Source organism: Periplaneta americana, chromosome 15, assembly GCF_040183065.1.
Source record: "Periplaneta americana isolate PAMFEO1 chromosome 15, P.americana_PAMFEO1_priV1, whole genome shotgun sequence".
Taxonomy (NCBI): domain Eukaryota; kingdom Metazoa; phylum Arthropoda; class Insecta; order Blattodea; family Blattidae; genus Periplaneta; species Periplaneta americana.
Window position 1 is genome coordinate 166,395,479 of NC_091131.1, and position 12,814 is coordinate 166,408,292.

The 12,814-nt window shown below is 34.5% G+C and overlaps 1 protein-coding gene across 2 annotated transcripts in view; it reads left to right on the forward strand.

Annotated features, from left to right (window-relative positions):
* The window catches only part of Crag (DENN domain-containing protein Crag), a 219,850-nt gene that overhangs the window by 11,861 nt on the left and 195,175 nt on the right, over positions 1-12,814 (forward strand). For both annotated transcript variants that reach the window (XM_069848500.1, XM_069848499.1), the window contains exon 3: positions 7,683-7,779. In XM_069848500.1, coding sequence (XP_069704601.1) covers positions 7,683-7,779 — 97 coding nt within the window. The remainder of the gene's footprint in view (positions 1-7,682; positions 7,780-12,814) is intronic.

Genomic DNA, 12,814 nt, shown 5'->3' on the forward strand with positions numbered 1-12,814 from the left:
CATTTATTATTGAATTAGCAAGAAACACCTTAAATAGGCAAAATAAAAATTGGCCCTATCACTTTGATTTACTCCAAATCACATTTATATCTATGAAAATAATGATTCACTTCCACCCAATAAAAAAGGCATTTTGCCGAACATCCGGGCTCTAGTTATCTGTTACGACCAGACAGCGGATTTTCGGTCCCTACACAGTGACAAGACGTCATGTGCCTTGGTATGTAGAAGGAGCGTAGCAATTAGTTCAATAACCTGACTGCAACTGACGCACATCATCTTCACTACATACAATATTAAAAATATGAAGCCAATACCTAGGCCTACTTGATTCTCAAAATTGCCCACCACTGTGGAGTATCAGTTAGCATGCCTGACTGTGAAGTGAGCAACCCCGGGTTCAAATCCTGGTTGGAACAAGTTACCTGGTTGAGATTTTTTCTGGGGTTTTCCCTCAACCCATTAAGAGCAAATGTTTGGTAACTTTCGATGCTGGACCCTGGACTCATTTCACTGGCATTCTCACCAGCTTATTCAGGTGCTAGATAACCGTAGCAGTTGATAAAGCATTGTAAAATAACCAATACAAAGAAAAAAGATCTGAGATTTGTTTTTGAACATTCCATAGACACTCCTATTTGCGATAATATTCAATAAAGGTAATTATACTTTCTGCCATTTTCATCTTAAAAGGTTCAACATCACCAGACAAAACAATTTTCAGTTTATTCACGGCACTAAAACATTCAGCTGCTCGCTACATGCTACTGTTGAACGAAATAACACACAATATACTCACTGGCAATTGTTAGCTTTCATTTGCCGCATGTGCTCTCATTTTTGGTGGAAAAAGACATTCACAATTGAATGCATTTCGTTCACTTTTGCATGCATTGCTTCAATGTGTAAAGCTGAAAGAAAAGTTTAACTGTGTAGATGCACCTTTACAGACATGAGTATGAAAGTAGGTCTGTCACTCATTTTCCAACTCAAATTTTTCTTGATTTAAGACACACAAATCTTTTTATGACACTTCAGATTACCACCACACTGCCATGCTTGCATTTTCAGTAATCATGTTTTCTTTCTTCCGAGGTTTTTTGGGGCTAAGTATGTGCAGATGGTCTAAAGCAGCATGTCTGATCATCTGTTTATGTCGATTATTTTTTTATTATTTGCTGTGTGATACAGCACCTTATTAATGTTGTGACTTGGAACTGTTGTTTTCTTCAAAACTTTTTCTTCTGTAATTCTCGTTCTTCATATCATTTTGTATATCAAAATGTTCTTTATAAATACAAGCATTTTTTGGTGTTGATCACATCATCTCACTTGTATTTTATTTCCCACTATTTACAAATTACAGGATTGTTGGGAAAACAGTGATAAATTATAACCATTACCTTTTGCTTTACACACATCATTTATACATTCACAACAGCACAATTCACCATTTTAAAACACATTAATATTAAACTGACAAATTACGAGGGCTATTCATAAAGTAATTTCCTTTTATTTTTTACAAACCTGTGAATGACGTTACAGAATTGGTTTACAATACGTTTGGAAGTATACACACTAGTTTATTTTTCCACATAGTTTCCAGTCACATTGAGACACTTATCATAGTGTTTGATGAGCTTTGAAATTCCGCAATCATAGAATTCGGCCGCCTGCAACTGAAGCCAACCTACGACGCTGGTTTTCAACTCTTCGTTGTCGTCAAAGCACTTTGAGCCAAGCCACGTCTTTATGTGCATGAAAAGATGGCAATTGCTAGACTCCAAATCTGGGCTATAGGGAGGGTGATCCAATACTTCCCAGTTGAACTCTTGCTGTTTGGTCGCAGTACGACGCGCTGTATGTGGCTGGGCATTGTCATGCAGGAAAATCATCGCAGAGCTCAACATGCCACGACGTTTGTTTTGAATGGCCTTTTTCAAGTTTGTTAGTGTGTTACAATAATGCTCAGCGTTAATTGTGGCATTCCTCTCCAAGAACTCCACTAGCAAAATTCCTTTTCTGTCCCAGAAGACAGTTGCCATGAGTTTCCTCGTGGAAAGTGTTTGACGACACTTTGTGGGTGTTTTTCGGGGAGTGAGTATGCCCTACTGCATCGATTGAAGCTTTGTTTCAGCATTCACATACCGAACCCAAGTCTCATCTCCTGTCACAATCTGATCAAGAAAAGCATCACCTTCTCTTTCGTAATGCTCAAGAAAGGACAGCGCTGCTCCCATCCGCTGAGTCTTTTGTTCCTCAGATAGGAGTTTAGACACTCATCTGGTAGCCCAGATCTTCCGTAATCACTTTGTACAGAAGAGTACGACTAATCTGTGGAAAATCCTCACTAAGCTCCGACATGGTGAACCTCAGTTTGCTCTAACCCTTTTGTCAACCAAACGAATCAGATCTGCATTCACAATACTTGGTCGACTACTTCTCTCTTCATCATGGACATTGGTTCACCTATTTTTGAACATACAGAACCATTGTCTTACACCACCTTCACTCATTACGTCTGGCCCATAAACTTCACAAAGTTGGCGATAGATTTCACTAGATTTACAGTTTTTGGCCACAAGACATCTTATTACAGAACGTACCTCACACCTGGCGGGACTTGCGATTGCAGCACACATTTTGACAGCACGTGGCTCAGAGAGGAACAAAGACACGACCTTCACTCTACCTCTGCTCGATGCGTACTGCTTCAAGGTACACTCCACCGCAAGAGCAGCACCACTGTCTCTGTTGTTACGCACGCTATATGAAAATGGAAGTTACTTTATGAATAGCCCTCGTAAAACTATAAGTTAAAACAACTGCACATGCTAACACAATGCTTGAGAGCAGCCCATGTGCTGACATCACTGCAGCTACAGGTGGGTGGAGGAAGTAGAACGCAGTGGGAAGTATGTCATCAAAGAAGCCCTGAGTGTAGGCTACTTCAAGTATAGACAAAACTCCAGATTTTTCAGGCAGCAGTCCCCTCTCTTTCTTTTTCAGGAGCCTCCACATTTTACCGACACGTGCAAAGAGAAAATCATTTGAGCTGAGATGAAGTACATTTAGTAAAAAATATTAAACTGTATTATAATTAATCAAATGCATTACACACTCGAACTTCTTAACATTATGACTTATGTATTAGTCGTGGCAACATAAAAGAAATCAAAGTCTTGGGGAAAACAAAATTGAACCCTATAAAAAAATTCGGTGCCACATGAAAATTGTAAGTGCCGTGGTGATCTGGCACCCAGAATTTGTTTACCCCTGGTCTGCTTGGTTTTGAAATCAGTTTTGCCAGCTTTGATGAAATGTATTTGTAGCATTTCGGAGTGAAGTGTAACAACACTGAATTTTGATTGAACTACATACTGAGCCCTACAGTAATACACGTATGGATGCTAATAGGGCACTCAACTAAAAGTGAATTTTTTTTTTTTCAGCCAAATTTTGAGAGCTTGTTTACTATATAAAGGGCTAATAAAATCCAAATTTTGAAGTCCCAAATATTTTTTACTTTTGATGTTCTATTTTTATTTTTCTATTTTTTTTTTTTTGTATAGAAATATTTTCAAACCCAAGTTTTTAGTAGGAGATTTAGTTTTAAGCTTCCTTTTTTTTTGTTACATTCATAAGACATATTTATATGCATTCATTTTATGAAATATCTCATTTATTCATTTTCAAAAATTGTTTTGAAGTTTTGAAAATGTTATTGTTTCTATAATTCATGAAAAAGAAATTAATGAAATAAACTAGCAGCATTTCTTACAAAATAAATGCGTAGAAACATGCAGCTACCTCATAAGTAGGCTACTTGCAGTAAAAGTTATATCCAGATTGATTAATATTTGATATAAAAAGAGTTGGTGTCGAATCAAGAAAAGTAAATGCTGTATAAGCTTACTTTATATTCATATATGAGGACCTCGCCGTCTTCATTGAATAATCAATTACTATATGTAGTCATACATGCAGATACCTATTATTGGAGAAAAATCGGGTCTCGGTATAGTTCAGATGGAAAGAGTGCTCAGCGTGCAAAGCTGAGAGGTCCTAGGTTCGATTCCTGATACTGGAACGAATTTTTCTCCAATAAGTATCTACATGTATGACTACATATAATAATTGATTATTCAATGAAGACGGCGAGGTCCTCATATATGAATATACAGTAGGGTATATATTGATGTTAACAGTGATTCAAAAACTGTTGTCGAAAATGGCCATACAATCATTTAAATATGTGCTCCTGCATACATGACTTGTATGTATAAAATGCAGGTAGTAGGCCATTAATGATATAAAGGAGGAGAGTTTGGCCGGCACCGTGAATCGGGTCTTGTCATAGCTCAGAACGCTTAGCGTGCAAAGCTGAGGGGTTCTGGCATCGATTCCCGATGCCAGAATGAATTTTTCTCCAATAATAGGTAAAATGAATTTGAAAGTAGAATGAATATTTATGTAACACATAACCTATTAAAATTCTCCTCTGCTACATTCATCTAGTAACTTCAGGGAGTCAATGTCAGAACAAAAAGTTACAAGATTTGTAATCAGAAATTTGTAAAAAAGAATTCTTTGATGAAAAAATTATTTTGAATGCTGTACCTTCTTACAGCCTTAATTAAAAAAAAAGAAACATATTAAATGTTCTATTGTTTGTTTGGTTATCAATTTCCCTGTGCATGTAATATAATACAATAATCAGGAATACTGCTATTATGTATTTCATTACTTTGTTAGTATCAGGGTTTAAATCATTTGTCAGTAATTCAATTTTTTGTCTGCAATGTGTAACTGATTAATAGTACTACTAAAAACAGTTCATATGACTGTTTGTTTCTCAGAAATATTTTTTTGTATAAAAGAAGAGGAATTAATTTAATGATGAGTTCAAGTATGATTTTTGAATGAAAATATATTTAACGTAATCAGTATTTTAATGTGCTATTAAATTGATATTATAAAGATTACACTTTTAATGTTTGCACTAATCAGATACATTGAAATTCGTGATCCTGTAATTTTGCTTTTAATCTTATATATAAAAGTCAATGTGGCTATGTATGTATGTACCCTATACAAATCTACACGCTTTGACCGATATTTGCGAAAGTTCGCACATTTAACCTTTATAACCAGGAGAAGAACATAGGCTACATTAAAATCGGACAGATGGACGTTAAATTATTGAAAACAATAAAAATTAGAAAGAAATACGGCATGTATGATATTAAAATGGCCTATTCTACAGTCAGTTGTCTTTTAGTGACGTCATCCATTCACCTCTTCTTCCGTTGTAAAAGCGGCCATATTGGTATTGAAATATTAAATAAAATATCATTAAATTAAAACTATGTAAATGAGGGATGAACTTGTGATTGAATGTGTCATGTGGTAATAATATACAATATAATATGGCATAAAACACATTTTCGATTGATTTAAAAAAATTCAAAATCAAACATAATAGACAGCAAATATTGAAAGCATTCATAACACGTATAATTCAAGCATTTCAATATGTAGCTCTATGTAGTGTTGTGGTAAGGAGAATGCGTTTAATGTAGGGGGACCTAGATCTGTATTGAACTCGTTTTTTTTTTTTATTATTTTGATAATTTATTTACATTATTTTAAATACGTTATTTTATTTTAACTCGCCATAAAGGGAGTTTTACTACGTAAATAATATATCCTTAGTATTTTATTTATGCTGTCTCAAACAAGTTACCATACAGTTATGTGAATGTATGTAAATAAGCTCCCTGAAAATAGCAGTATATTAATCCTAAAATATATGTCTTTCACATTATTGTTGTTCATGTCCGAATATGCGTTATTGCTAAATTATATCTATATTATCATGTCGTGAATGTACAGTAGTATGTATGTTAAGCCTACTGGAAATAACAATCTGTTAATTTTTAAAATAGGCTTCTCTCAAAATGTTATTCAAGTTAAAAAATGATTTATTGCGAGATTATACTGTATTCTATACATAAAATAACAATGACATAATTAATATAGAACATTATTTTAGATACATTATTTTATTTTAAACCGATATAAGGGGGGGGGAGGGGTTTACTACATAAATAATATATATGTAGTACTTTATTTATGCTGTCTCAAACAAAGTTACCATACGATTATACTGAATTATTAAATAAAATAACATTAAATTAAAATTACGTAAATGAGGGACGATCTTTTGATTGAACGTGTCATGTGACATGAATATACAATATAATATGGCATAGAACACATTTTTGTTTAATATTTAAGAGTTCAAAATCAAACATAATAGGCAGCAAACATGAAGGCATTCATAACAAGCAAATTCAAGTGCTTTACTAGATAGCTCTGTAGCGTAGTGGTAGGGTGAATTGCTTTGGTGTAGAGGAACCTAGGTTTGAACCTGAGGTCAACTTATTTTTTTTTATTTGTTTTTGATAATTTGTTTGCATTATTTTAGATACGTTACTTTATTTTAACTCTACATAAAGGGGGTTTTACTACATAAATAATAACCGTAGTATTTTATTTATGCTGTCTCAAACAAAGTTACCATACAATTATGTGAATGCACTATACATATGTAAGCTCAATGAAAATAACAGTGTATTAATGCTAATATATATATCTTTCAAAATATTGTTGTTCATGTCCGAATATGTGTTATTGCTAAATTATATATAATGTAGTGAATGTACAGTAGTAGGCCTATGTATGTTAAGCTTACTGGAAATAACAATGTATTAATTTTTAAAATAAGCTTTTCTCAAAACATTATTCTGCAAGTCCAAAAATGTTTAATTCCAAGATTACACAGTAGGGCCTGTTCTGTACCTAAAATAAAAATGAAATAATTAATATACAGTATTATGTACTAGTATTTGTAAGACGTCATTTTTCAAGTCATATTTAAGAAACTGGGTATGACATAAGCAGGCGTAAAGTGGACAACGGGTACAAAATTCTCCAATCCTATTATATATATTTTTTATTTACATATTGATTCTTTGATGCAAGTGATAAAGAGGTAAATTGTAATTCACCAGAGACCCCCAAGAATTTCAGACTGGGAACAAGAGAATTCCCTATTTATCGTTAACTGTCTTAAACGTCAAACGAAAGCACACGTAGACAGGAAATTACACTAAATTTGTGTCAGCACAGTTTTAGATCAATGTAGAACATTAGTCTATGCTACATGGATGTAAAGGGACGGAGGGGATGTTTTTGTTTAGCTAAACTACAAGACAAAGCTAATTAAAAACAAAAACAGTAAGGTACATTATGACATCTTTCCTTTTCGGTGCCTGATCTTCAGCTGCTTTAAATTCTGTTAATCTTGGCAGGTGTTTTGGCTAAGAAGCTCATTAATTCATGTAAGTGACGCTATGTAAAGATTCATCTTCAGGGACTAGGAAAGCTTAGTAAAGACAGTAATTCGTTTTGGTTTTCTATAGTTGAGTTCCCAAGATATCCTTTAGTCTGAAGCAAAAAGGAAAACCCGAGCAATGCCGGGTGCTTTGAGCTAGCTAGTGATAAAGATCAGATTTTCTATTGGGAGTCTTGCTCTGTGCCTGGAATTTCAGATGCTATTATAGACGTGTCTTCAATTTCTTTGGAAATATGCTATAAGTAATATTTTTGTGCAGGATTTGATGCTGATTTGAATCATGGAAGCCTGAGAAGTCCTGAAGTTTTTCTTTGTTACCGAAGAGGAAGGGACAAACTGCCACTTGTTGACATTGGGTGAGATATAAATTAACACAAAAATTAGGCACATTTTTTTATTTATAAGTAGTGGAAGTTAGTGCAGATAGACATTTGAATGTGGAACATTTTCGAGAATGTGTTCTTACAGCATTATATATATATATATATATATATATATATATATATATATATATATATATTACATGTCATTTTCGGAGTTACGTTTTTTCTTTCAAATTGCCTTGAATTTTTTCATGCAAGTATGTCACACAGTAAAACTTCATTTATACCTTTTTATGTGAATCTGAAAGAAAAAAAACTCAAAATGAGAGAAATGAAATGACATTTAATAATATCTGAAATAGTATTTTAAAGACTATACATTAAGAACAAGTCAAGTCATTTAGTAAAATTTTCACAAGATAAATTTAGAACTTCATAGTTAAGCTATCTTTGAATCTATAGTACAGTACTCAAATTTATAACACATTCTTGAAGAATATAAGATTATTTGTACGAAATCTTAGCTGCTTAGAGCCTAAGCTGGCAAGGGCAAATGCTGGACTGTGGATTCATTTTGTTGGCATTATCACCTTCATTTCACTCAGATGTTAGATAACCATAACTGTTGATAAAGCATCATAAAATAAATCAATTAAAAAAATTGAAAGATGCAATACCTGTATGGTATTTTTGAGGAACACAGTAGTGGTGTTGAGTTGATTTAATGTTACAGGCAGTGTAAATTCATCATGCACTGATAGTGAATGTTCTATTTGTGAAAAGAGTGAGGGTAACTGTTTTATAAGATGCACTTTAAGACATGCTGCAGTCTTGTGCTTCACCTGACAGAACTAGTGGTTGCGTATTGCATCAAGATGCAGAATAAGCTTGCTCAAATACATCATCAGGTCATTCAACAGAATTCAGTGGTGTTCAAGAAAACTAAAATGCTTTGTGTATCAGAAGAGGTGTATTTTGATTAAATTAGCTTCATCAAAAAGCGAAGTTTTCATTAGTAGTGTGACATAAATATTGTGGTTATGGTGCTAATGGTGGTGGAGCAAATTAAAGTCCAGCCAATTGTATTTTAACAGTGGGTAGAGTGCAGCATTTGAAGGAGCTCACACTGTACTCATCTGACCCGTATTACAAAAGTCTGCTATGATGGACACTTTTCCATATTACAAGAAAATTCTTCATAGTACCGAACATTTGTAATTCAAAATGCACATTGCACATTTTTAAGCAGTACATGGTGATCCCTAATCAGGGCCGGATTAGACGTTTGGGGGGAAGGGATAGCAGGCTACTCCAGATTCAGTGAGCCCATCATACTCAGAAATCAAAATACACAGCAAAAAACTAGGTTATCAGATTCACACATCAAAGCTAGTTTATTACATGTAACAGGGTTGTACATATGTAGGAAGCTGCATTATTTTATGTTTAGTTTTTATAGATCATTATGAGTCTGAAGTAATTCTTTATTAGTGCCAATGTGCTAAATAATCTCTCTCCTGAACAGTTAGTGAAAATCATATTATATTTATATATTTTCTAAGGCTACACTAACATTTGGAAAGATGTCGCCAAGCCCTTTATCATGGAGTGAAATTGCCTGTGAGACATTCTGAGCCTGGTGAAGGCTGTAAACTGAACAGTTTTCTCTACAAACACATTACTGAAAACATAGGGGAAAACTTTCTCAGCTTCAGTTCTTGTCTCTGGAATGGAAAGGTTGAATAAATTGACTATGACCTTGAACCTGTCATACACTGATTGGTATGCTACCTTGCATTTTTAAGACAACTTACAACTGATCTTAAGTGACAGTGAAAGTTCGCCATCTGAATTTTTCTCTTGAGAAAAGACTAGCTTGCTCTGAGACTGATGTTGAATTTACATTATACGAGGGGGATCCAGGAAATAACGACCGTTCGCGCATACCCACCGTGCAGCTGACTCCCCTTCCTTGTTTGAAGGTCAACTGGCTTCCTTAACATGTGTTCTCATAATGTTGTGAGTACTGGTTGCAACAAGTTGCCGTTGTGCATTTTGTGTTACTTCAAAATGAACGACGTGATTGATAATCCCGCCGACTGTGAGGTGAGGAGTGTGATTCGATTTTTGAATGCCCGACATTTGAAACCTGCAGAAATTTACTGGCAATTGAAAGAAGTGTATGGTGATACTGTAATGAATGAAAGAAATGTGAGAAAATGGTGCAAAATGTTCAACAATGGGCGAACAAATGTCCACGATGAAACTCGACCCGGACGCCCATCACTCATCACAGAAGACCTGAAGACTAAAGTGAACGACAGAATCTTGCAAGACAGGCGCACATCACTCGACGAATTGCATATTGCCTTTCCTGACATTTCTCGTTCTTTGCTTGGTGAAATTGTGTCGCAACATCTTGGTTACCACAAAATCTGTGCACGATGGGTTCCACAGCAACTGAGTGACCAACACAAAACTCAGAGAATGGCCTCAGCATTGACATTCTTGATGCGATATCACACAGATGGAGACGCCTTTCTTGATCAAATTGTGACTGGTGATGAGACCTGGGTGTCTCACAAGACCCCAGAGACCAAGTGCCAATCACATCAGTGGCATCATCCCTCATCACCCAAGAAACCGAGAAAATTCAAACAGACTCTCTCAACACAAAAAGTCATGGCTACTGTCTTTTGGGATTGCAAAGGTGTTCTTTTGCTGGATTTCATGCCAAAAGGCACTACGATCAATGCAAATCATTATTGTGAGACTTTACGAAAACTACGGCGAGCCATCCAAAACAAGAGGCGAGGAATGCTTTCGAGAGGAGTTGTGCTTCTTCACGACAATGCCCGCCCGCACACTGCTGCTTCAATTCGGTTGGGAAATCTTTGATCATCCGCCCTATAGTCCAGACCTTGCTCCTAGCGATTTTCACCTTTTCACTAAGCTGAAAGACTTTCTGGGTGGTATGCGTTTTGGAAGTGATGAAGAGTGAAGAAGACAGTGAACACCTGGCTTAATGAACTGGCAGCAGAGGAGTATAACACGGGAATTCTAAAGCTAGTGAACAGGTACAACAAATGTTTAAATGTAGGTGGTGATTATGTAGAGAAGTAAAGGAAGCTTCAGTTATGTAACAGACTTTGTTTTTTCAAATAAATATATATTTTTTTAATTATTACAACAAAACGGTCGTTATTTCCTGGATCCCCCTCGTAACATTGTTTTCTGTTTCTTGACTTGCCTGTTGTTGCTTTGCAGTCTGCGTTGCCACAAAAAGTTTTTGATATCCTATTACAAGTTTTCATACCTATGCCTATGTAAGTCCATTTTCGCAGAGGATTAATTATATCAACCTCTTTCTTTGGATCAACTTCAACTCCTTGAAAAGCTTTATTTGTACTTGTTGTTTAGTCAACTGTTCGAAGACAAGTCTGAACCCCACAAGTGATACCAACATGCCACCACTTATGAGGCAACTAGATCATGAGATATTGAGGTAGGTTCACCAGTTCCTTCCCCCCCTCTTATTTGTACTGTTGTTGTTGTTGTTGTTGTTGTTTAATGCCTGGCTTCTGACAATGAAGCCATTAGCACTCTTGCTCTGCAGTACTTTTGAATTAGGTCTTTCTCTCCAGACAGTTTTCAGATGTTCTTCATTCATATCCATTTGAGTGTGGCATAGAGTGCAGAATGGTGAAGTCAGAATTCCTATTTTGTAGAGGTCGGTCGCTAAGCAATCTAAAAGCTGCTGCTGCTGTTTTTCTTGGTCCTTGAGGAACTGCATCTGGGTTGGAGAGAAGGATGTTCCATTTCTTGTCTGCAACATGTTTTTGCAATTCTTGCGATTATTGTTGTGAGAGTTTTGATTTTATTACCCGTTTTATTGATGAAAATGGAAAATTTTTTTGTTTTGTTTGTAATATTATTCCTTTCCTTGCAAGCATGTCGACCAGTATATTCTCTACAACTCTACTAGTGAAGTTTTTGAAGTTGAACTGTCATTTTATATGTTTCTTTTATTTGTGATGATTTCTTTGAGTTTCATGAATTTGTTCGGTGGGAGTCTTAAGAGCTACAGATATTGCAGTTATCTCTCCTTCATAATTAGAGCGATATAAGGAGAAGAGGGAACATGTTACTCCAGCTCCTGTCAGATAGTCTTTAGATGATCCATCTGTGTAAATATGCAACTATTTTTCAGGGGGGTATTTGTTGTTGATTGTTTCAAGAGCTAAGGCTTTCAAAATATTCTTGGGTGTTTCTGATTTTTTACTTTCTTCCGTCATCTGTAGGTCATAATTTGGTTGTATGAAATCCAGTGGGTTTTCTTTTATTTGTAAATATTCTTTATTACTTAGTATTTTCAAACTTAATTTTAGGTATGCTTTTGTAGAAAGCTTATTTGGTTTTTTGATGTTTTTGTAGAAGGTTCTTTTTTCTCCCACTTAGAATTATGTAGTCTTAGCATTTTTTCGTGTTGGATCAAAGCCTGTTCTTGTAAGTTTATTGATATTGGTTTATTATGTGTTAAAGTATAGCATCCAAGGGTGTAGATTTAAAGGCTCCTATAATCAAACAAAGTGCCTGGTTTTATATTACCTGTAGCTTATTGAGGTTTGATTGTATTTAGTATTTATTTATTTAACCTGGTAGAGATAAAGCCGTCAGGCCTTCTCTGCCCCTTTACCAGGAGATTCCAACTATAATATGAAGAATAAAATTACAATTAGTATTAAATTTACAATTACAATTACAAATAAAATTACAATTAGTATTAAATTTACAATTACAATTACAAATAAAATTACAATTAGTATTAAATTTACAATTACAATTACAAATAACATTACAATTAGTATTAAATTTACAATTACAATTACAAATAAAATTACAATTAGTATTAAATTTACAATTACAATTACAAATAAAATTACAATTAGTATTAAATTTACAATTACAATTAGTATTAAATTCACAATTACAATTACAAATAAAATTACAATTAGTATTAAATTTACAACTACAATTACAAATAAAATTACAATTAGTATTAAATTTA